At 46.5% G+C, this 26,763-nt stretch overlaps 1 protein-coding gene across 3 annotated transcripts in view; it reads right to left on the reverse strand.

Annotated features, from left to right (window-relative positions):
- The window catches only part of col6a4a (collagen, type VI, alpha 4a), a 46,812-nt gene extending 32,458 nt beyond the window's left edge, over positions 1–14,354 (reverse strand). For 2 of the 3 annotated variants that reach the window (XM_055924858.1, XM_055924857.1), the window contains exon 1: positions 3,391–3,596. Coding sequence is in view for 1 of the 3 variants with exons in the window: in XM_055924856.1 (XP_055780831.1) it covers positions 14,104–14,128 (25 nt within the window). In the remaining 2 variants the exon portion in view is untranslated. Of the gene's footprint in view, positions 1–3,390; positions 3,597–14,103 lie in introns of those variants that run through there. The other variant, XM_055924856.1, reaches the window with a different exon arrangement.
- Positions 14,355–26,763: the final 12,409 nt, after the last annotated feature.

The raw sequence follows: 26,763 nt of genomic DNA on the forward strand, positions 1-26,763 counted from the left end.
CATGTGAATTTGTGTGATCTGTGGATAGGGATGTGAAGCACCTATAAACTGTGCTTGACTGTGTTTATCTGGTCAGACGAAGACTCAACATCGTGTCTTGAGTTTACAACCAGCATCACAAACATTGTACCTGCTCAACCTCAAACATTGATTCATGGTTTCCTGGAAAATCAAACTAAAATCTTATGGAGTAAAACAAAATAATGTACCATCTTTGTGAGTGCTGGCTGCCTTTATTTATAAAGCATTGGGGGGGGGGGCTCATCTAAAATCCAGAATCAAACGTGTGGACATTCATCTGGGCCAAAGAACAATCACACTGTCTTAGAAAAAAAAGGTTTCCCAAATGAACCCTCCGTAGAAAAGGTTCTACAAGGAACCCAAAAGTGTTGGCTGCAATAGTTTTTACCTGGAACCAAAAAGGGTTCTTCAAATAGTTATTCTATAAGGACAGCCGATGAACCCTTTGAGGTTTTAGATATACACTGTTAGAAAACAAAACATCACAAGGTGCTAACATCCCAGCATCACAAGGTGCTAACATTCCAGCATCACAAGGTGCTAACATCCCAGCATCACAAGGTGCTAACATCCCAGCATCACAAGGTGCTAACATCCCAGCATCACAAGGTGCTAACATCCCAGCATCACAAGGTGCTAACATCCCAGCATCACAAGGTGCTTACATCCCAGCATCACAAGGTGCTAACATCCCAGCATCACAAGGTGCTAACATCCCAGCATCACAAGGTGCTAACATCCCAGCATCACAAGGGGCTAACATCCCAGCATCACAAGGGGCTAACATCCCAGCATCACAAGGTGCTAACATCCCAGCATCACAAGGGGCTAACATCCCAGCATCATACGGTTCTAACATCCCAACATCATAAGGTGCTAACATCCCAGCATCACAAGGTGCTAACATCCCAGCATCACAAGGTGCTAACATCCCAGCATCATACGGTTCTAACATCCCAGCATCATAAGGTGCTAACATCCCAGCATCACAAGGTGCTAACATCCCAGCATCACAAGGTACTAACATCCCAGCATCATACGGTTCTAACATCCCAGCATCATAAGGTGCTAACATCCCAGCATCACAAGGTGCTAACATCCCAGCATCATACGGTTCTAACATCCCAGCATCATAAGGTTCTAATATCCCAGCATCATAAGGTACTAACAGCCCAGCATCATAAGGTGCTAACATCCCAGCATCATAAGGTGCTAACATCCCAGCATCATAAGGTTCTAATATCCCAGCATCATAAGGTACTAACATCCCAGCATCACAAGGTGCTAACATCCCAGCATCACAAGGTGCTAACATCCCAGCATCATAAGGTACTAACATCCCAGCATCATAAGGTGCTAACATCCCAGCATCATAAGGTACTAACATCCCAGCATCACAAGGTACTAACAGCCCAGCATCATAAGGTGCTAACATCCCAGCATCATAAGGTGCTAACATCCCAGCATCACAAGGTGCTAACATCCCAGCATCACAAGGTGCTAACATCCCAGCATCATAAGGTACTAACAGCCCAGCATCACAAGATACTAACAGCCCAGCATCATAAGGTGCTAACATCCCAGCATCATAAGGTGCTAACATCCCAGCATCACAAGGTGCTAACATCCCAGCATCATAAGGTGCTAACATCCCAGCATCATAAGGTACTAACATCCCAGCATCATAAGGTGCTAACATCCCAGCATCATAAGGTACTAACATCCCAGCATCACAAGGTGCTAACATCCCAGCATCATAAGGTACTAACATCCCAGCATCATAATGTGCTAACATCCCAGCATTATAAGGTTCTAACATCCCAGCCTAATAAGGTGCTAATGTAACAGTATAACTTTACGTCGTCCCCTCGCCCCGACACGGGCGCGAACCAGGGACCTTCTGCACACATCAACAACTGACACCCACGAAGCATCGTTACCCATCGCTCCACAAAGGCCGCGGCCCTTGCAGAGCAAGGGGCAACCCTACTTAATGTCTCAGAGCAAGTGACGTAACTGATTGAAATGCTACTAGCGTGTACCCGCTAACTAGCTAGCCATTTCACATCCGTTACACTCACCCCCCTTTCAACCTCCTCCTTTTCCGCAGCAACCAGTGATCCGGGTCAACAGCATCAATGTAACAGTATAACTTTACGTCGTCCCCTCGCCCCGACACGGGCGCGAACCAGGGACCTTCTGCACACATCAACAACTGACACCCATGAAGCATCGTTACCCATCGCTCCACAAAGGCCGCGGCCCTTGCAGAGCAAGGGGCAACCCTACTTAATGTCTCAGAGCAAGTGACGTAACTGATTGAAATGCTACTAGCGCGTACCCGCTAACTAGCTAGCCATTTCACATCCGTTACACTAACATCCCAGCCTAATAAGGTGCTAACACCCCAGCATCATATGGTACTAACACCCCGGCATCATAAGGTGCTAACATCCCAGCATCATAAGGTGTCATCCATTGACAAACTTCATTAGTGAACAAAAGTACTTCAACAGGGGAATGGTCTATTATGTAACTGTACAGCATGGTGATTAATGGTGGGTAGTATGATAAGCATGATCTGCAGTAGTCTGGAGTGTCTGTGAAATACTGTTACAGCATCCAGCTGGCAGGAGGCTCCACTACCAGTGAACACCATTTGTCTACAACCAACACACCAATTTTGGGAACAAAGACTGTTGAGAAAGTTATCCAAATGTTCTCAGAACATGATTTTGGCAAATGAACAATTTATTACAATGAATTTCAAGCACACATGCATGTACGCACACATACCATTCTACTGTTTATTTTGATCAGGTTTATCCACGGCAAAGATATATATTTTCCATAATAATTTTTAACTAATTAATTTGTTCAATACACTCTTCAAACATGTTGCGCATGCAGTCTATAGCCTAACTATAATCAACAAGGCAGCTTTATTATCTTTGTAGCCCTAAATGTTTAACATTTCAGAGTAGACTATTCACTTGCTGAACATAAATGAACGCATATTGCGACGACAGGTAGGCCTATCCAATGGACACCATCAATAGAGGGATTTGTGATCAATTCACTTCAGCCTATTTATTTTATTAGCCTACACGATTATTTTACATTTAAAAAAATGTACTGAACAACTTTGCACTTAGAATAACATCCTCAAAACCACCCATTGAATTCAAAAGTTTGTCTATAAAACCTACATTATGTTTCCAAGTATGTCCCTCAAAAGGATAATTAGGCATATACACTGAGACTTTGTGAGCAAATTCGTTAAATCACAACATTTTTGTATTATTTAAATGTAGACTAGGTTTGCATACACAACAAACAAAAAAAGCGTGCGGAAATGTATAAACTTACAATGTGGCTGATGCACTATCTGGTGCGCGCAGGCAGGAATCCCATTCCCTTATAGAACCCAAAGCCCAATCTTGTTCTACAGAAATTGGTGCGGCCGGCCACTCCTCACACCCCGCTCCGAATCATCGAATGGTTAGGCAAAGAGCAGCCTACAGTATTCATCCCGCTACTTTTCGGTATAGTCTACACGACCTGTGAGTCATACACACCCCTATATCCCCCTGAATTAGTTCTACCGGGAAACTTCATGTTCGGAGCCGCGGGAAGGAATTCTAAGGAAATTCTGAAGCAGATAGAAATAGTAAAGTGATGTAACAGCAGTGGTTATTTGTACCAGGAGACTAACACCATTAAAATAATATTAGCCTTTACAATATAGGCCAAGTGTTGTTGGTCTTTATCGGTTATGCAAGGCTCTCTCAATTTGGATGACTTGGTGCCTCTAGAGAAATTCAAAAGGCTGATTGAGGACCATTTGTTTTCTATGATTGTGTTTTGCAAGAGGAGCGAGAATGTGCCTCGAGTGCTATATGCTCTTCAACGTTAAATGAGATTTACAAACCTCACAACCTTGCCAAACCTCACAACCTTGCCAAACCTCACAACCTTGCCAAACCTCACAACCTTGCCTTGCTTTTCTGTAACTTTCAGTGACAATTACTAACACCTTTGATCATTTTGCTGTTACCTATCCAGACCTAGCAGATCTACAAAACAGGAGTGGACCAGGGTACAGAACATTTTGGGGTGAAATATAACTGCACTTCTCTGCTCTAAGACACCCCACTCCAAAACACACCTTCAGTGAACTCCATCCCATTTCTGACACCAGTGCAGAAGAAGTTGGGGCTCCCGAGTGGGGCAGCAGTCTAAGGCACTGCATCTCAGTGCTAGAGGCATCACTACAGACACCCTGGTTCAAATCCAGGCTGTATCACAACTGGCTGTTATTGGGAGGCCCATAGGGCGGCGCACAATTGTCCCAGCATCATCCGGGTTTGTCCGGTGTAGGCCGTCATTGTAAATAATAATTTGTTCTTAACTGACTTGCCTATGTAGCGTGGTTCGTTCTTGCGTTGTGTAATTTTAATTAGAACGCTGCCACAACTGAAGGTCTGCTCGTTGAAATCTTTTTATTTGCCCTGCACAGGAAGAGACAACACACATGTTACCCTTGGCGCAGTCACAGCTCTCGGGCACCTTGCTAGCCGAAGGTCAAGCAAAAGAGAACGATAAAGGGGTATGGAAATACAGATAACCCGCGATGGGCCAAACCAAAATATACAAAACTTTTACAATCACATGTATGTACAATATTGGTATGAAAAAGGGTTTGTACACCAAATAAAAACATTAGCTATGCAGCTGTAATTAAATAAAAAATTACACTGAATTATTATTATTATTATCAAATTATTAACATCCCCTCTTGACCTGGCCTATTTGAATTGGTCCTTGTGTGCAATTTGGTGCGTAATCTATGGGAACAACATCACACTGCTACGTTCACCCCCACTGTTTTACACTAGATTATAGGCACAAAACAAAAACACATTACCTCGAAGGTAACAAAGCAAAGAAAGAAGAAAAAAAAATCACACCCACAGGACGACAGAGTAACCCAGTGTAGTCCCTTAATTCTAGACCCACAAATGGTCGATCAGCTGAAAAGCTATCCCGCGAAGGATTAGGAAAAATAAGGGGTAGCTAATCCCTTATTCAACCTTATACGAAAAATGCCATATACATTTTATGCCGATGGACTACACACAAAGTTACATGAATTGTCAAATATATTAGACAAACCCACAAATCATTCTAAGACATGCTAAGATTCCTACATATATATATATATATACACACTGCTCAAAAAAATAAAGGGAACACTTAAACAACACAATGTAACTCCAAGTCAATCACACTTCTGTGAAATCAAACTGTCCACTTAGTATGCAACACTGATTGACAATAAATTTCACATGCTGTTGTGCAAATGGAATAGACAAAAGGTGGAAATTATAGGCAATTAGCAAGACACCCCCAATAAAGGAATGGTTCTGCAGGTGGTGATCACAGACCACTTCACAGTTCCAATGCTTCCTGGCTGATGTTTAGGTCACTTTTGAATGCTGGCAGTGCTTTCACTCTAGTGGTAGCATGAGACGGAGTCTACAACCCACACAAGTGGCTCAGGTAGTGCAGTTCATCCAGGATGGCACATCAATGCGAGCTGTGGCAAAAAGGTTTGCTGTGTCTGTCAGCGTAGTGTCCAGAGCATGGAGGCGCTACCAGGAGACAGGCCAGTACATCAGGAGACGTGGAGGAGGCCGTAGGAGGGCAACAACCCAGCAGCAGGACCGCTACCTCCACCTTTGTGCAATGAGGTGCACTGCCAGAGCCCTGCAAAATGACCTCCAGCAGGCCACAAATGTGCATGTGTCAGCATATGGTCTCACAAGGGGTCTGAGGATCTCATCTCGGTACCTAATGGCAGTCAGGCTACCTCTGGCGAGCACATGGAGGGCTGTGCGGCCCCACAAAGAAATGCCACCCCACACCATGACTGACCCACCGCCAAACCGGTCATGCTGGAGGATGTTGCAGGCAGCAGAACGTTCTCCACGGCGTCTCCAGACTCTGTCACGTCTGTCACATGTGCTCATGTGCTCAGTGTGAACCTGCTTTCATCTGTGAAGAGCACAGGGCACCAGTGGCAAATTTGCCAATCTTGGTGTTCTCTGGCAAATGCCAAACGTCCTGCACGGTGTTGGGCTGTAAGCACAACCCCCACCTGTGGACGTCGGGCCCTCATATCACCCTCATGGAGTCTGTTTCTGACCGTTTGAGCAGACACATGCACATTTGTGGCCTGCTGGAGGTCATTTTGCAGGGCTCTGGCAGTGCACCTCCTTGCACAAAGGTGGAGGTAGCGGTCCTGCTGCTGGGTTGTTGCCCTCCTACGGCCTCCTCCACGTCTCCTGGTGTACTGGCCTGTCTCATGGTAGCGCCTCCATGCTCTGGACACTACGCTGACAGACACAGCAAACCTTTTTGCCACAGCTCGCATTGACGTGCCATCCTGGATGAACTGCACTACCTGAGCCACTTGTGTGGGTTGTAGACTCCGTCTCATGCTACCACTAGAGTGAAAGCGCCGCCAGCATTCAAAAGTGACCAAAACATCAGCCAGGAAGCATAGGAACTGAGAAGTGGTCTGTGGTCACCACCTGCAGAACCATTCCTTTATTGGGGGTGTCTTGCTAATTGCCTATAATTTCCACCTTTTGTCTATTCCATTTGCACAACACCATGTGAAATGTATTGTCAATCAGTGTTGCTTCCTAAGTGGACAGTTTGATTTCACAGAAGTGTGATTGACTTGGAGTTACATTGTGTTGTTTAAGTGTTCCCTTTATTTTTTCGAGCAGTGTATATACATATACAAGAAAAGGTAGGCAATATCCTACCGTCACTGAGAAACCAAGAACTGTTTCAATTCCTGTGTAGACATAGTTTGGATTAGCCTATCCACTGGCTTAATAAGTCTACCTAGTCTAGTCCGAACACCCTCACCCACAAACCTAGCAGGAATGTCACAGACAGCACTAACCCTGCTCAGAGGTCTAACCTCAGGATGGGGAGTACTACAGATCCGCATCTCCGGAGCCAGCACACTTTCAGTTACCGACTCAACACTAGTAGTGTCACACGACTGATCAGAATCCTGGTAGATTGTCACAGACCACACTGACGAAGCATCTTCAACCAAGGTAACATCATCCACACTGAATGGAGTTTCGCAATCAGAACTCTTGTAGGCTTCGGGGATATCTCTCTGGTCCACTTCTGCTGACCACACCTCACTTAAGGGGACTTCATACGGTTGTTCCACCTCACTTTCATCCGCTGGAACTTCACCCTCCTCTTGGAGTATCCTCCCAGAAGACTCAGGAAGGCCTGCTACCCAGTGGACAGTCCTGGCGTCACTCCCATCCATTTGGCTGGACTTTGCAGACATCTCAGAGATCATGTCACCACTCGATAGAGATCCGTGACCCTCAGGTTCCTCCCACGAAGGTAAAGGCAGAAAGTTGACTGGCATAATCAGGTTCCTATGCACAGTTTTGATGCGTCCAGTGGTAGGGTGTTGGATCCGATATGTGTTCAGTGAGCTGTTCTTTGCAACCACTATGTACACCACACTCTCCCAGCGATCAGCCAGTTTCTTCTTGCCCCTCTCCCCTTGTTAGCAAGTAGAACTCTATCTCCCTTCTGCACCGAGTGACCCTTAGACCGTCTGTTGTAGACCTCGGCTTGTCTCTTTTGTTGCTTACTGGCATGCTGCTGGGCCAATGTCATGGCCTCTCTCAGATCCTCACCCAGAGACTGGACATATTTATCCACATCTACTGTGTCCCCATCCAACAGCACACTTTCAAACATAACATCTACCGGCAACCTAGGGGTGCGTCCGAACATCAAGAAGAAGGGTGGAAACCCAGTAGTCTCATGAACAGTGCAGTTATAGGAGAATGTCAATGTGTTCAACATCTGAGGCCATTTAGCCTTAGACCTAGCTGGCAGAGCTCTAATCATCCCACCCAGTGTGCGATTCAGACGTTCTGCTTGACCGTTACCCATGGGATGATAAGGTGTGGTGTGGGACTTTTCAACACCAGATAACTGAAGTAATTCTGCAATAAGTAAACTCTCAAAGTTAGCACCCCTGTAAGAATGGATGCAATCAGCGAACCCATAAATGCAGAAGAAATTATTCCAGAGAACACGAGCAACAGTCTTAGCAGACTGGTTTGGACATGGATACGCACAGGCCAGCTTAGTAAAGGGATCAGTCACTACTAACACATCAATAGACTTGTTGTTTGAATCTTCTGCAGTCCAGAAATCAATACACACAAGTTCTAAACGTGCCGTTGTCACAATGGAGACAAGTGGAGCTCTTGCTTCAGGCTCAGGTGCTTTACTCAACACACATCTCTTACAGTGGGCCACGTACTCCTTGACATCCTTCTCCATAGATTCCCAGTAAAACCGCTGTCTCGTGAGCCACAATGTGCGCTGCTGACCCTGATGACCAGCATCATCATGAACTCCCTTCAACACAAGGCCTCTCAAAGACACAGGTACGACATACTGGAATATTTTATTCTTACTCACTGGGTGTTTTGAGACACGATACAGAATCCCTAACCGCGTGGTGAGTTTCCCCCACTGTCTTAGAGTATAAACTGTTTCTTTAGCTTCAAAGACTCGCTCTCTCCTAGATGGGCGCCGGCCTCTATCTACAAAGAACATGCCTCTGCTGATGATAGGATCCAGTGACTGGTTATCATACAGCTCCTTGTGTGTAAGGACAGGTAAAGGGCTCTGACCCATGGACATCAACTTCTCAAGGTGCTGCACATGTGAAACGGCCCTCACTGTGGCACCATCATCCCATCGGCGATGGGCATGGAGGACAGCAGACACCTCTTCACAGGAAACCAACCCACTGACATCGTCTCCAGCTCTACTCAACTCACTCCCAGGAGCCATAGACGTTCCACAGCCAGCCTCGGGCTGCTCACAGGGGAGACGGAACATGTCTTGTAATCATCCAGTCGAAGACCTCTGGCTTCCTCCAGCAGGACATCATATGGAATTCTTGTCAGTCGGAGCAGAACTTTGGAGCGGAAAAATGGCTCTCTGTTCAAAGCATCAGCAACGACATTCTTGGGCCCTGGTATGTACTGGATATCAAAATCAAAAGGTGCCAGCTTTGCAACCCATCTCTGCTCACATGCATCAAGTCTCGGCTTTGCAAGAATATATTTGAGTGGATTGTTGTCGGTCCACACCGTAAACTTATGCCCTCGCAGCCAATGGCTGAACTTATCATGAATGGCCCATTTCATGGCTAGAAATTTCAGCCGGTGAGCAGGATACTTGGATTGTGCATGATTAAGAGATTTACTAACAAAAGCTATTGGCCTGGCTATGGCCTTCCCATCTTGCACTTGGGATAGTACAGCTCCCAAACCACTAGTAGATGCATCAACAGAAAGCAAAAATGGCTGAGAAAAATCTGGATGAGCCAGCAGTGCCTGGTCAACTAGTGCTGCTTTCAAAGCTTCAAAAGCGAGTTGACACTCGGCAGTCCAGTCTGCGGCAGTGAGCCTGCGAGAGGGACCAGGCCTCTTTCTGCCCTTGCCTCTCCTAGGCTTCTTCTGACCTGTAGTCAGCTGAAACAATGGCCTAGCAACCATGGAACAATTCTCAATGTAGTGTTGATAGTATACTACCATACCAAGGAAAGAACGGATTTTGCTAGGAGACGGAGTGACACCATCAGCTTCCATCATCTCACTCTCAGTCGCATTCAAAATGGTTTGAACCTTAGCAGGATCAGTGGCTACGCCCTCCTGAGAAATGGTGTGGCCCAAAAACTTAACAGACCTCCTCAAAAACTTGCACTTAGACGGAGACAGTTTAAGATTGTGCTCCTGCAACCTCTGGAAAGCCATCTCGAGTCTCTGCATACTATCTTCCTCCGTCTTAGCAAAAACCATCAGATCATCCAAATAGCAAAGGAGACTTAGAAAGTTTTGGTCCCCAAAGATGGTCAGCATCATTCTCATAAAAGTAGCTGGGCTGTTGCAAAGGCCCTGAGGCAAACAATTGTACTCGTGCAGACCTAAAGGAGAGGAAAAGGCAGTGTATTTCTTATCCTCTTTATGCAGTAGCACATTGTAGTACCCAGATGTCAAGTCCATTGTGCTGAAGAAGGCATTACCTCCCAGCGCCGCCAGTACATCAGCCTGATGAGGCAGGGGATGAGCATCCTTCACTGTGCGGGCGTTTAACCACCTAAAGTCAGTACATAGACGCAAGTCCCCATTCTTTTTCCATACCAGCACCACTGGTGAGGCATACTCGCTGCTGGATTTTCTGACGATTTCCTTTTCCTCCATATCATCCAGTGTTTCCCTGAGTTTTTGGTAATCAGCTGGAGAAAGCCTACGATAAGGTAATCGAAATGGGCGGTCATCAGTATGCGATGGCAGAACTCTTTTGCCTCTCCACAATCCAGGCTATGTCTAGAGAACACCGTGTCATACTATTCAATTAAACCGACAAGTTTGTCTTTCCAGAACTGTGAGACTGGACACTCCTCAACAGACAGGCCTTGAAGTCCAAGATTGCTCAGTGTACTGTTGCCATTAACTACACTGCCACCAACTGAACTCTTGGCTGTAAGACTGCCATGTGAGCTGTCACATTGTACTTTTGCCACGTTCTGGTAAGCAGCTTGCTCCAATGCAATACAAGGGTACACATCTGCCACTTTAGCATTTCGTCTCAGGGTAACTGGCGAAGTTGTTGGATTCACAATCTTCACAGGGAGCCATCCATCCCCCCACAGAGGCGTAACTACTCTCCCTACTAGTATGTGTCGATTCACACAAGGAGACGTGCTGGGCTCGACAACAACAGTACTGCCCACAGAGAGTTTTGTCTTTGGGGGTAAGCGGCCCCACACCAGATGCTCACTCATGGGTTGGAGCGTTACTGCCCTCTTCAACTTAATGGTGCCCACTTTATCTGGGATGGAGTCTCCTCTCCATCTCTCCAGATTTGATAGGAGACGCAGGAACTGGCTGTCCTCACACTGGCCAGAGGGACCTGGCGTACCCACCACCCGCCAGTATCTGTCATTTGATTTGAACTGTCTAATCAGAGACTTCAACACGTTAGTGCCAACAATGAGTTCATCAACCTGCCCATCTACAATAAGCACTGGGACTACATAACTGAAGCCATAAAGCTGTAGTTTCAAGTCACACATACCCACTGGGCTAGTTTGCGTCCCACCACAACCCACCAGTATGATGTCTGAAGGAGCTAGAAAGTTCCCCTCTACCACACCTGCCTCCCTCAACCGAGGTACAATATCTGCGCGCAGAGTAGTAGCCATGGACCCACTATCTAACATCCCCTTCAGCTCAACTTTATTCTGTACTAGCACGGTGGTGTAAAACAAACTGTCATTCTGAGAAATTCTCATTGTGTTCTGAAAAATTACTGTGTTGTTCTTGGGTACTGACTCACAAAAATAAGAATAAACAGATTGGATATCATCATCAGTGGAGGAAAAATTAGACTGCCTCACATTGCCCTCCTCAGAATGGAGGCTTTCTAGTTTTCCTGAGACCTGCCAGTCTGTCCACATACAGGGCTCTTTCGCTTCCCAGTCTCACTACAGTCAAAGCTCATGTGGCCAGGAGAGAAGCACTTGAAACACAGCTGGTGCATCTGACAGTGAGCTTTGGTCCAGTGATTAGTGCTTCCACAGACAGCGCACTCACGCTCATGTTTGGGGAACTGTTTACGGGGCCCTCTGTTCACAGACTGAGTATTGCTGACAAGAGCCTTCTCTAGCATACTCAAAACTTTCTCTAATGTCCCACCCTCAGGTACAGATTGGGCCTGTTCTGGTTCACGGACACATCGAGAAAAAGATGACACATTAGGTCTGCTCTCAGGATCCACTTCCTCCTGGGGGGAGTCGAAGACAGCAGCCACCTGCTGTGAAAGTTGTATTCTACATGCTTTACGCTCCCTTAACAGTTCATCCAAACGATCCTGTACCTCACTGGCTGTCCAGTCACAAAGGGGTTTGCATTTGAACACTTGGGGCAACTCTTTATCAGGACAGTTGCGTACAAACATGACTGCCAACTCTGAGCACTGATTGGGCAAGGTTCTACCCTCACTTACATGGTACTGTTCAGCTGCCTCTGCAGCTTTGTTAAGCCTAATCCAGAAATCTAGTGAACCCTCATTAGCATATGGTCTCATTGAATAGAAATCAGCTAATGGCATACCTGAGTAGACAGTATCCCCAAAGTGTTGCTTGAGAACACTGAACACTGCCTTAACATCTGTGACAACAGGGTTGTTACGCATCCAGACTTTGGTCACATCCCGTGCCCTCCCCATGAGCCTAGACATCACCTCCCCAACAGTCTCAGACCCAGTGTAACCCCTCTTCTCTAGGTAGACTCCCATTAGCTCCTCCCACTCCAGGACAGAGTACTTATCTGAGCCATCACCCCTGAAGAAAGGTGGAGCACTAAGCTCTGACTTCACAACCAGATTCAGCTTGGACGCATCAATAAAAGTTGACCCATCTTGTTCAGGCAGGGGAAACTGCTGGGAATGGGCAGGAGAAAGACTTGAAGCCCCAGGCTGCAGTAAACTCGCCCTGATAGATTCTCCTATCTCTGAACCAATCTGCTTAATAAGGTCACTAAGCTGACTCGGTGTCCCATTATTACTGAGGACTGGGGACAATGGTACATCAAGCGACAGAGGTGGTATACCCTGGTCAGGTGGAGTAAACAGCCTACCCCTCCCAGTGCTTGTAAACTCAGGACTAGCAGCCACTCTACTCCCAGGAGCTGACTGTACCAATGGTGTAAATGCATGGACACCCCTCACTCTACCCACACTAACCACACCAAAATCCCCAGCATAACTCATCTTATGGACTTGAGAGTCTTCCATGGCTCAATAGAGAACTAAACTACAATGTAATTTACTGCATACAAATACAAAACAAATGCAATAAACAAATTCCCTCAAAACCTGCAAATAAACACCAATACAATTATCTAGTGAATATGCTACATTCACCTTCACTATTTACAGTAGACATTCACTTATAGCAAACCATCAACAAATGCGCATGCGCAGATCGCGCATCTCCTCCACATGCACAGCTCCGGTGGTCAGCTTGAGCTAACCAGTCGGCGGGTCGCGCATCTCCTCCACATGCACAGCTCCCGTGGTCAGCTTGAGCTAACCAGTCGGCGGGTCGCGCATCTCCTCCACATGCACAGCTCCGGTGGTCAGCTTGAGCTAACCAGTCGGCGGGTCGCGCATCTCCTCCACATGCACAGCTCCGGTGGTCAGCTTGAGCTAACCAGTCGGCGGGTCGCGCATCTCCTCCACATGCACAGCTCCGGTGGTCAGCTTGAGCTAACCAGTCGGCGGGTCGCGCATCTCCTCCACATGCACAGCTCCGGTGGTCAGCTTGAGCTAACCAGTCGGCGGGTCGCGCATCTCCTCCACATGCACAGCTCCGGTGGTCAGCTTGAGCTAACCAGTCGGCGGGTCGCGCATCTCCTCCACATGCACAGCTCCGGTGGTCAGCTTGAGCTAACCAGTCGGCGGGTCGCGCATCTCCTCCACATGCACAGCTCCGGTGGTCAGCTTGAGCTAACCAGTCGGCGGGTCGCGCATCTCCTCCACATGCACAGCTCCGGTGGTCAGCTTGAGCTAACCAGTCGGCGGGTCGCGCATCTCCTCCACATGCACAGCTCCGGTGGTCAGCTTGAGCTAACCAGTCGGCAGGTCGCGGCACCAGTTTGTAGCGTGGTTCGTTCTGCGTTGTGTAATTTTAATTAGAACGCTGCCACAACTGAAGGTCTGCTCATTGAAATCTTTTTATTTGCCCTGCACACGAAGAGACAACACACATGTTACCCTTGGCGCAGTCACAGCTCTCGGGCACCTTGCTAGCCGAAGGTCAAGCAAAAGAGCGCGATAAAGGGGTATTAACAGGTGCTGCGTGCACACACTCGCTGCACAACAGCACACCATACAAGTAAAACTATACAGAACATAATTCTGACAAAATAAAAGACATACCTGCACACGAAGAGACAACACACATGTTACCCTTGGCGCAGTCACAGCTCTCGGGCACCTGCGCGAGCACATGGACACTCACTCAACCACTGTCACAAGTACTCACAAGTTACAACAGATACCTCAGTCAGTGAACTCTGTGAAACTTGTTAACATAAATTCCTACACTGTCCACACTATAACAAACTTATGGTTGCAAAACAGTACATTGTATAACCTTATGACGGTTGTATATTAAACAGTTTCAGAGCCAAGGACACCATACCTTGCTAGCCGAAGGTCAAGCAAAAGAGAACGATAAAGGGGTATGGAAATACAGATAACCCGCGATGGGCCAAACCAAAATATACAAAACTTTTACAATCACATGTATGTACAATATTGGTATGAAAAAGTGTTTGTACACCAAATAAAAACATTAGCTATGCAGCTGTAATTAAATAAAAAATTACACTGAATTATTATTATTATTATCAAATTATTAACATCCCCTCTTGACCTGGCCTATTTGAATTGGTCCTTGTGTGCAATTTGGTGCGTAATCTAGGGGAACAACATCACACTGCTACACCTAGTTAAATAAAAAAAGTTGTGATGCCAAGAGGTCTGACTCTGAAACCTTTTTCACTCAGCAGACATTTATCCTCAGGCAACACTTGTCACTTTGCTCCTGCTTGTCAAGGTTTAAACTCAGTCCAGTTACCATGCTAACCCCACACTGGCATATAATAGCCTAGGCCAGTGGTTCCCAGCTCCGGTTCTCCAGTATCCCCAACAGTACACAGTAATCAGGCCCTCAATGAGTTGAATCAGGTATGTTTGTCTGGGCTACAACACGTGTGCTGTGGGGGTACTCGAGGACTGGAGTTGGGAACTGGTGGGCTAGGCTACCCCTAGTTACATTTATGGCCTCATTTAGCATGCTATAAAACTCTCACCACAGAACTGCAGCATACACAACCCTTTTTACATAAGTATTTTTTATATGCAATTTTAGGCATGAATTGCCTCCCACTGTCACGTTCCTGACCTATTTCTGTTAGTTTATGTGTGTTAGTTGGTCAGGACGTGAGGTTGGGTGGGCATTCTATGTTTTCTGTTTCTGTGTTGGTTTTTGGGTTGCCTGGTATTGCTCTTAATTAGAGGCAGGTGTTTGGCGTTCCTCTAATTAAGAGTCATATTTAGGTAGGCGTTGTCACAGTGTTCGTTGTGGGTGTTTGTCTTCCGTGTCTGTGTCTGTACACCACACGGGACTGTTTACGGTTTGTTCGGTTTGTGTAGCCTATGTTCCTATTCGTGCGTTTTTTCTTGTTTTATGTAAGTACGTCTTCTAGGTCTGTCTACACCGTTTGTTGTTTTTGTTAGTTTAATCAAGTTCGTGTTTCGTTAATAAAATATGTCTTTCCACTACGCTGCGCCTTGGTTCCCTCAATACTCCTCCTCTTCCGAAGATGAAGAGGAGGAGGAATGCCGTTACAGAATCACCCACCAATCCAGAGCCAAGCAGCGGAATTTCGAGGAACGGGAGAGTATACAGGACTTGTGGAGTTGGGAGCAAATATTTAACGGAGAAGGACCATGGGCTAAAGTGAATCACTGTCCATGGGAACAGCTGGAGGCAGCTCGGAGAGTGGAGGAAAAGAGAGAGAGGAACCGAAGTTATGAGGGAACGCGTCTTGCACGGAAGCCCAAAAAGCCTGTGAGTAACACCCCAAAATTTCTTGGGGGGGAGGCTAAGAGGTAGTGGGCCAAGGGCAGGACTGAGACCTGCGCCCACTTCCCAGGCTTACCGTGGAGAGCGGGGCAGGCGCCGTGTTACGCAGTAGAGCGCACGGTGTCTCCTGTACGAGTGCATAGCCCAGTGCCGCACTGGTAGGGCTAGATTGGGTATTGAGCCAGGTGTCATGAGGCCGGCTCAACGCGTCTGGTCTCCAGTGCGTCTCCTCGGGCCGGCATACATGGCACCTGCCTTACGCATGGTTTCCCCGGTTCGCCTACATAGGCCTGTGCGGGTTATTCCACCTCCCCGCACTGTTCGGGCAACCGGGAGCATTCAACCAGGTAAGGTCGGGCAGGCTCAATGCTCAAAAGAGCCAGTAGCCTGCACGGTCCGGTATTTCCGGCGCCACCTCCCCGCCCCAGCCTAGTACCTACAGTGCCTACACTACGCACTAGGCTACCAGTGCGTCTCCTGAGCCCTGTTCCTCCTCCACGCACTCTCCCTGTAGTGCGTGTATCCAGTTCGGTGCCTCCAGTTCCGGCACCACGCACTAAGCCTCCTGTGCGTATCCAGAGCCCTGTACACACTGTTTCTTCTCCCCCTACTAATCCTGATGTGCTTGTTCTCAGCCCGGTGCCACCAGTGCCGGTACCACGCACCAGGTATAGAGTGGGCTTTGAGAGTCCAGTGTGCCCTGTCCCTGCTCCCCGCACTAGTATGAAGGTGCGTGTCCTTAGCCCGGTGCCTCCAGTTCCGGCACCACGCACCAGGTCTACAGTGCGCCTTATCCGGCCAGAGCCATCCGTCTCCCCAGCGCCATCTGAGCCATCCGTCTCCCCAGCGTCATCTGAGCCATCCGTCTCCCCAGCGCCATCTGAGCCATCCGTCTCCCCAGCGCCGTCTGAGCCATCCGTCTGCAATGAGCCTGCAAAGCCGCCCGTCTGCCATGAGCCTGCAAAGCCGCCCGTCTGCCATGAGCCTACAGAGCCGTCCGCCAGACAGGAGCCGCTAGAGCCGTCCGCCAGACAGGAGCCGCTAGAGCCGCCCGCCAGACAGGATCTGCCAGAGCCGCCCGCCAGACAGGATCTGCCAGAGCCGCCAACCAGACAGGATCTGCCAGAGCCGCCAACCAGACAGGATCTGCCAGAGCCGCCAACCAGACAGGATCTGCCAGAGCCGCCAGCGAGCCATGAGCGGCCAGAGCCGTCAGAGAGCCATGAGCGTCGAGAGCCGTCAGCCTGCCATGAGCGTCGAGAGCCGTCAGCCAGCCATGAGCGTCGAGAGCCGTCAGCCAGCCATGAGCGTCGAGAGCCGTCAGCCAGCCATGAGCGTCGAGAGCCGTCAGCCAGCCATGAGCGTCGAGAGCCGTCAGCCAGCCATGAGCGTCGAGAGCCGTCAGCCAGCCATGAGCGTCGAGAGCCGTCAGCCAGCCATGAGCGTCGAGAGCCGTCAGCCAGCCATGAGCGTCGAGAGCCGTCAGCCAGCCATGAGCGTCGAGAGCCGTCAGCCAGCCATGAGCGTCGAGAGCCGTCAGCCAGCCATGAGCGTCGAGAGCCGTCAGCCAGCCATGAGCGTCGAGAGCCGTCAGCCAGCCATGAGCGTCGAGAGCCGTCAGCCAGTCATGAGCGTCGAGAGCCGTCAGCCAGCAACGGCTATATACCCAGAACTGCCCCTCAGTCCAGAGCTGTCTCTCTGTCCGGAGCTGCCTTTCAGTCCGGAGTTGCCCCTCTATCATGATCTCCCTCTCTATCTTGATCTACCTCTATATTCTGATCTATCCTTCTGTCTGGTGCTATCCCTCTGTCTTGATTTATCCCTCTGTCCCGGTGCTGTCCCTGTCATGGATGTTACTAAGAGGATTTTGTGGGGGTAAGATATGGGTGGACATTTTTAGGGGTAGGTGGAGGCTAGGATTGATTATGGTGGGGTGGGGACCTCGCCCGGAGCCTGAGCCACCACCGTGGTCAGATGCCCACCCAGACCCTCCCCTAGACTTTGTGCTGGTGCGCCCGGTGTTTGCACCTTATGGGGGGGGGGTTATGTCACGTTCCTGACCTATTTCTGTTAGTTTATGTGTGTTAGTTGGTCAGGACGTGAGGTTGGGTGGGCATTCTATGTTTTCTGTTTCTGTGTTGGTTTTTGGGTTGCCTGGTATGGCTCTTAATTAGAGGCAGGTGTTTGGCGTTCCTCTAATTAAGAATCATATTTAGGTAGGCGTTGTCACAGTGTTCGTTGTGGGTGTTTGTCTTGTGTCTGTGTCTGTACACCACACGGGACTGTTTACGGTTTGTTCGGTTTGTGTAGCCTATGTTCCTATTCGTGCGTTTTTTCTTGTTTTATTTAAGTACGTCGTCTAGGTCTGTCTACACCGTTTGTTGTTTTTGTTAGTTTAATCAAGTTCGTGTTTCGTTAATAAAATATGTCTTTCCACTACGCTGCGCCTTGGTTCCCTCAATACTCCTCCTCTTCCGAAGATGAAGAGGAGGAGGAATGCCGTTACACCCACGCCACTCTGCCTCCTGAACAATGAAATATATTTGTTTCCAGATCATTGGTTTTCGGTCTACACTCCCTGAATGTAATAGCTGAGTGAGTTATGGATTAAACTCAACCCTGCATCTTTTTAAATAAACATGACAAGACTGATTTCTCAACATAAAAAATGTACTGCCAGTGTACTTGTATTTGGCAACTCATGTTTAGATGTCATATGCTGATGTGGCGGGCTAATGGTCTGATGAATACTTTGCGGTAGGCTTGTCTTAGTTTGTTTAGACACATGCGAGCATAGCTGCGGGAAGTAGGAGTACTGAGGGTGCTGCATCACCCCCTGAAAAATCAGAATAAAAAAAGACATATATATATATATCACAAAAGAAGTGCACTGGGCCTTTACTATTATTAGCAGATTGATATTGATCTGTGTAGTGCAGGAAAAACATTTCTTCAGCATCTCAGCTTTGGCAGAAAAGGGTACTGTAATTAAGAACAGTATCTTGCAGGATTCAATTGTTGGAATTGTACGAGTTGTTGCCCTGTCAATTTCTCCACAATTGTCATTCTAACGGAATCCAGAAAGAACAAAACCCTGTCCTCAATCATTTACATCAAAAGGTCCAAAGTAATGGGCATAGACACAAAACATCCACAACAAATGAAATATTTTTCTTAATCAAATAACATGGGAAACAACCACTTTTTGTGCAGTATTAATTTACCATCCTTACAAACCAGTTAATGTAAATGTACATTACTGTATTGTACATAGGCTGGTCATCTAGGTTTGTACCTGTAGACTTTCCATCACCATGAGGAAAAACAATGCACAATACAGTAATTAAGTACATTGAAACATCAAGTCTATTCTTTAAAAGTGCCTTCCTCACCATCTTAAATAAGCATGCCCCATTCAAAAAATGTAGAACCAGGAACAGATACAGTGAGGGAAAAAATAATTTGATTGGCAAACGTACAAACTCAGCAGGGAATCAAATACTTTTTTCCCTCACTGTATAGCCCTTGGTTCACTCCAGACCTGACTGCCCTTGACCAGCACAAAAACATCCTGTGGCGTACTGCATTAGCATCAAATAGCCCCTGTGATATGTAACTTTTCAGGGAAGTTAGGAACCAATATACACAAGCAGTTAGGAAAGCTAAGGCTAGCTTTTTCAGACAGAAATTTGCATCCTGTAGCACAAACTCAAAAAGGTTCTGGGACACTGTAAAGTCCATGGAGAATAAGAGCACCTCCTCCCAGCTGCCCACTGCACTGAGACTAGGAAACACTGTCACCACCGATAAATCCACTATAGTCGAGATATTCAACTGCCCTACACCCCCCACATCAACTCGCCCAAGCTTCCCCCATTTCTCCTTCACCCAAATCCAGATAGCTGATGTTCTGAAAGAGCTGCAAAATCTGGACCCCTACAAATCAGCCGGGCTAGACAATCTGGACCCTCTCTTTCTAAAATGATCTGCTGAAATTGTTGCAACCCCGATCACTAGCCTGTTCAACCTCTCTTTCGTATCGTCTCAGATCCCCAAAGATTGGAAAGGTGCCGCGGTCATCCCCCTCTTCAAAGGGGCAGACACTCTAGACCCAAACTGCTACAGACCTGTATCTATCCTATCCTGCCTTTCAAAGGTCTTCGAAAGCCAAGTTAACAAACAGATCACAGACCATTTCGAATTCCACCGTACCTTCTCCGCTATGCAATCTGGCTTCCGAGCTGGTCATGGGTGCACCTCAGCCACGCTCAAGGTCCTAAACGATATCATAACTGCCATCGATAAGAGACAATACTGTGCAGCCGTATTCATCGACCTGGCCAAGGCTTTCGACTCCTCTCAAAACTGCCTCGCCTGGTTCACCAACTACTTCTCTGATAGAGTTCAGTGTGTCAAATCGGAGGGCCTGTTGTCCGGACCTCTGGCAGTCTCTACGGGGGTGCCACAGGGTTCAATTCTCGGGCCGACTCTCTTCTCTGTATTTATCAATGATGTCGCTCTTGCTGCTGGGGATTCTCTGATCCCCCTCTACGCAGACGACACCATTCTGTATACTTCTGGCCCTTCTTTGGACACTGTGCTAACTAACCTCCAGACGAGCTTCAATGCCATACAACTCTCCTTCCGTGGCCTCCAACTGCAAGTAAAGCTAAATGTATGCTCTTCAACTGATCGCTGCCCACAGCTGCCCGCCCGTCCAGCATCACTACTCTGGACGGTTCTGACCTAGAATATGTGGACAACTACAAATACCTAGGTGTCTGGTTAGACTGTAAACTCTCCTTCCAGACCCACATTAAGCATCTCCAATCCCAAAATTAAATCTAGAATCGACTTCCTATTTCACAACAAAGCATCCTTCACTCATGCTGCCAAACATACCCTCGTAAAACTGACTATCCTACCGATCCTTGACTTCGGCAATGCCATTTACAAAATAGCCTCCAAAAATCTACTCAACAAATTGGATGCAGTCTATCACAGTGCCATCCTTTTTTTCACCAAAGCCCCATATACTACCCACCACTGCGACCTGTACGCTCTTGTTGGCTGGCCCTCGCTTCATGCTCGTCGCCAAACCCACTGGCTCCAGGTCATCTACAAGTCTTCGCTAGGTAAACCCCCGTCTTATCTCAGTTCACTGGTCACCATAGCAGCACGCGCTCCAGCAGGTATATTTCACTGGTCACCCCCAAAGCCAATTCCTCTTTGGCCACCTTTCCTTCCAGTTCTCTGCTGCCAATGACTGGAACGAACTGTAAAAAATTGCTGAAGCTGGAGACTCTTATCTCCCTCACTAACTTTAAGCACCAGCTGTCAGAGCAGCTCACAGGTCATTGCACCTGTACATAGCCCATCCAACTACCTCAGCCCCATACTGTATTTATTTATTTTGCTCCTTTGCACCCCAGTATCTTTACTTTTACATTCATCTTCTGCACAGCTATCACTCCAGTGTTTAATTACTATATCGTAATTACCTCGCCACTATGGCCTATTTTATTGCCTTACCTCCCTTATCTTACCTCATTTGTACACACTGTATATAGACTTTTTCTATTGTATTATTGACGATGTTTGTTTATTCCATGTGTAACTATGTGTTGTTGTATGTGTCGAACTGCTTTGATTTATTTTGGCCAGGTCGCAGATGTAAATGAGAACCTGTTCTCAACTGGCCTACCTGGTTAAATAAAGGTGAAATAAAAAAATAAAATAAAAAAGTGGTTTGTGATGATATGATGTGATGATGTGGCTCAGTTGGTAACACATGGTGCTAACAATGATGGGGTTGTGGGTTCTATTCTCACTGGGAATCAGTACAAAAAAGAATGCACTTACTACTGTAAATTGGATAAGAGTGTCTACTAAAATGGAAAAGGAATAGACTTTTTCAGTTTTCATATAGAAATAAGTTGCATTTGCAAAGTATTTCAAGAAACTGGAAAACATAAACTCAGCAAACAAATGTTTTTTTCCCTTTTTCAGGACTCTGTCTTTCAAAGATAATTCATCAAAATTCAAATAACTTCACAGATCTTCATTGTAAAGGGTGTAAACACTGTTTCCCATGATTGTTTAATGAACCACAAACAATTAATGAACATGCACCTGTGGAACGGTTGTTAAGACACTAACAGCTTACAGACAGTAGGCAATTAAGGTCACAGTTATGAAAACTTGGGACACTAAAGAGGCCTTTCTACTGACTCTGAAAAACACCAAAAGAAAGATGCCCAGGGTCCCTGCTCATCTGCATGAACGTGCCTTAGGCATGCTGCAAGGGGGCATGAGGACTGCAGATGTGGCCAGGTCAGTAAATTGCGATGTCCGTACTGTGAGACCCCTAAGACCACACTACAAGGAGACATGATGGACAGCTGATCATCCTCGCAGTGGCAGACCATGTGTAACAACATCTGCACAGGATCGGTACATCCGAACATCACACCTGCGGGATAGGTACAGGATGGCAACAACAACTGCCCGAGTTACACCAGGAATGCACAATCCCTCCATCAGTGCTGAGACTGTCCGCAATAGGCTGAGAGAGGCTGGACTGAAGGCTTGTAGGCCTTTTGTAAGGGAGGTCCTCACCAGACATCACCGGCAACAACATCGCCTATGGGCACAAACCCACCGTTGCTGGATCAGACAGGACGGGCAGAAAGTGCTCTTCACATGACGAGTCGCGGTTTTGTCTCACCAGGGGTGATGGTCAAATTTGCGTTTATCGTCGAAGGAATGAGCGTTACACCGAGGCCTGTACTCTGGAGCGGGATCGATTTGGAGGTGGAGGGTCCGTCATGGTCTAGGTCGGTGTGTCACAGCATCATCGGACTTAGCTTGTTGTCATTGCAGGCAATCTCAACGCTGTGCGTTACAGGAAATACATCCTCCTCCCTCATCTGGTACCCTTCCTGCAGGCTCATCCTGACATGACCCTCCAGCATGACAATGCCACCAGCCATACCGCTCGTTCTGTGCGTAATTTCCTGCAAGACAGGAATGTGAGTGTTCTGCCATGGCCAGCGAAGAGCCCGGATCTCAATCCCATTGAGCAAGTCTTCGACCTGTTGGATCGGAGGCTGAGTGCTAGGGCCATTACCCCCGGGAATGTCTGGGATCTTGCAGGTGCCTTGGTGGAAGAGTGGGGTAACATCTCACAGCAAGAACGGGCAAATCTGGTGCAGTCCATGAGGAGGAGATGCACAGCAGTACTTAATGCAGCTGGTGGCCACACCAGATAATGACTGTTACTTTTGATTTAGACCCCCCCCCTCCTTTGTTCAGGGACACATTATTCCATTTCTGTTAGTCACAGTTTATGTCTCAGTTTATGTCTCAGTTGTTGAATCTTGTTATGTTCATACAAATATTTACACATGTTAAGTTTGCTGAAAATAAACACAGTTGACAGAGAGAGGACGTTTCTTTTTTTAGTTTATATCAAGCAAGTATTTTTATATTCCACAAGTATTATCAGATTAATTGTTTTGTACAGATAATGATTAGACTTAAGTTACAAATGCTGGTAAACACTCAAATACATTTAGTTTTCACAAAAGTGGTGCACTGGGTTTTTACTTGTCCTGTATTAGCAGACCAGTATAGGCTGTGTGTGCGTTTCAAAATAGTGAATCTGGACAAATCTGAATAAAGGCAGTGTGGCGGTTAGTATGGTAGAACCTTGTTTTGTAAATTTAAATGATCGGCACTGGCAGCTCGTGGACATTTCACACAACTCAGTTGACTTGCGTCCAAGTGTGCATGTTGAAAATGTGACATCATGCTTTATATCTGTCAGGAATCCTCCCTCTATGTGAAAATAATGTTCACCATTTGAGTTATCAGAATCTATAATCTGGAGTAAAACATGGCCCAGAGGCATCTAGTCTGATTGAAGACAGACTTCCCTTCTCTTTCTCTCTATCTCTTCATCCGTCCCACTCCCCTCCCTTCCCATCTCTGGTTCATGTCATAAATCATAGGGCCTGGCCCTGGGGAAGGGCCTCCTGTAGCTTTACGGGACCATTCTGCGTTCCCTCATCTCCCATTTATTCATTAAACACTCTGGCTCTATCCAGAGACAGCCCCTCACAGCAACCTCAGAGATAACCCTCACAGCATCCTCAGAGACAGCCTTTACAGAATCCTCAGAGACAGACAGACCCTCACAGCATCCTCAAAGCCAGCCCCTCACAGCATCCTCAAAGCCAGCCCCTCACAGCATCCTCAGAGACAGTCCCTTACAGCAGCCTCGGAGACAGTACAGTACGTTCTGATGGCATGACATGCGTGTACAGAAGTTTAAGGGCATCTAAATACACCTCTCTGGAAGTAACCCTCATTTTGACAGCGACACACTGTATCCGTGCTCTTCTCATCGAAACATTCCTCAACTTCAACCCTCTAAAGACGTTTTCCTCTTTGCTTCCAATACAATTCTTTAACCACTAGAAGTTGTGCTTATGCATGGAGACTTTCCCATCATTTATCAAAGGTGCGTGCGCACAGAAAACACTAAACCTTGCGTGCGCCTGTTTTCCTCGAATATTGGTATTTATTATTTGGAACTTGATGGTAAAGTGATTTTCTTACATTTTTTGAACAATTTCTTTTTTTTACAGTATAAAACATCCACATACAAACGAGAACATACAGACGCACACAAACATTGACTAAATCCTCCCTGCCCAGACCCACCCGCTCACACCTCCATCTCCAGTGCCTGTGTCACTCTCCGCCAGCGACTGTGTCACTCTCCGCCACATTGCCTCAAACTGCACCATTTTGTTTCTCTCCGTCGTCGCCCACGTGCTTTCAACATTTAGATAATAACGCATTTGACCTTTCCATTGTGTTACTGCTGGAAGATTGGTTGATTTACAGTTTTTAAGTATATGTTTTATTTTCAAGATTATTGACAAGCAAAATGTTGTCCAATCTATGTTGTATCTCACTGCACGCTCATATGCCATGTCTTGAAATATTAAGACAGGAGGATTAAAAATACATTTACATTGTAATACTTCTGACAGCCAACTTCCTAACTCCGCCCATAACTTTTGGATTTTATAGCATTCCCAGAATGCATGGATTACTGAGTAATTGTTAGTATAACTTTTAAGACATTACTCTGCCTTGTGCTGTAGAATTTGTGAATGTTGTCTCTTGTGTATTAAATTCTATACATTAGTTTATACTGGATTAACTGTACATTTTAGTTAACTGTAATTTTCTTAATGATGTTCCAACATTACCTCCATTTTGTTCCAATTTCAGTTATTTTAAAATCTTGGTAGATTATATATTTGTCATTTGGAAAGTGTGCATATTTCCACAAACAGCTCAGACCATGGTTATGCACAAATTGTCGTCTACTATCTCACATAGTATGTCGTATAATATTTATTTTACTTTTATCATAGTATATAGGCCTAAATCATATCATATGACCTTCCCTATATATGTCACTCCCTTTAAGTCTTTCCCCAGGTGTCGTTTCTATTTCAGTTCCATGTCTGTGTGCTGTTAGTGTTTCTGCTTTTGGATGATGTTAATTTGATTAAAACACTCCCTGAACTTGCTTCCCGACTCTCAGCGCATATCGTTACAGCAGGACATGTTTCTCCTTGTCTGACATGACTGGTTTATTACCGCTACACAACAAATGTTAAGCTACCGTTTATCTCGCTCATTCAATAAGCAGCCTCCAAAGTAAATAGACCGCTAGGCTATTTCCAATATTTGACAATATGGGTATAGTAGCCTATTGCTGTGAGATAGGAGAGTGACTTCAGAGCCTATTTAATCTCAGAGCCTATACCAAGTTAGGAGATACAATCATCTATTGATCAACTAAATGTTGAACAAGAAAACCAGTGTGCAATTTACTTTGAGTGATTGTGGAATTCTTTGCCCCTGTCTACCATGTTGTTGTTCAGCCCACCATGCTGAACGTTTCCATCCATACTTTGGAGTGTGATGGTCTGTCAGTTGTGGCAGCCAGGTTGCATGCGGGATGCATGTATCTGCATGTTTGGCCATCACAGTTCCTGACTTCCATTATGTTAGCCTGAGGGCAAACAGGCCCACCTGAGACAAAGACCAGTCCATATCAGATTTGAATTGCATGCTGCAGGCACTTATCTGCATGTGAACTTATTCTTAATGGAGGCTGCTAACAATGGCCGAAACAGAGCAAATGGAATGGCATCAAACACCTGGAAAACATGTGTTTGATACCATTCCACTGATTCCACTCCAGTCATTTCCACAAGCCTGAGTTCCCCAATTAAGGTTCCACCAAACTCCTGTGTTAGAGCAAGAGATTTCTGTTTTTCTCTTGTCTGAGGAAATAAGAAATCTATTGTACATTAAAAAACAATTTACCAGGACACTTTGACACAGCTTTTAGCTTCCGTGTTGAATAAGAGTGAGATAGGAGGTAGCTGGGCGCTTGACTCGTCAATGTTTCCATCAAGGCCAAGTTTATAGCAATGAAAGGACTCTTTCAGGTCTGATCTGGGGTGAGCCAAATGCTATTTGAGATCCATTACATTGTTTAGATTGGACTTTGCAGACACTTGAATCTAACAACTTTAGCCAAGAAATGTGTTCTCATTCTTCGCACAGTCTTGTTCAGTTGACTGAGTCAGACCTCCATGTCATTCTGAGGTGAAGACTGTGAGATTGTTATAATGTGAGGAAGTGCATCCTGTAGAAACTTCTCTAAGAGGACATTGAACCTTCAGAGGGCCTTGAATCTTCACTACTGGCAACATTTTTAGGCCACACACACAGCGATACTTCATCCAAAATGAGTTTAAAAAAACAGCAAAGATTGCACTGTGTGCTATGTCTTTGTGTAGCCTACTTTATTAAATCCCCTGTAATTTACTCTATCGGCCTCAGTAGAAGCT

This window comes from Salvelinus fontinalis, chromosome 6 (genome assembly GCF_029448725.1).
Source record: "Salvelinus fontinalis isolate EN_2023a chromosome 6, ASM2944872v1, whole genome shotgun sequence".
Lineage (NCBI taxonomy): Eukaryota > Metazoa > Chordata > Actinopteri > Salmoniformes > Salmonidae > Salvelinus > Salvelinus fontinalis.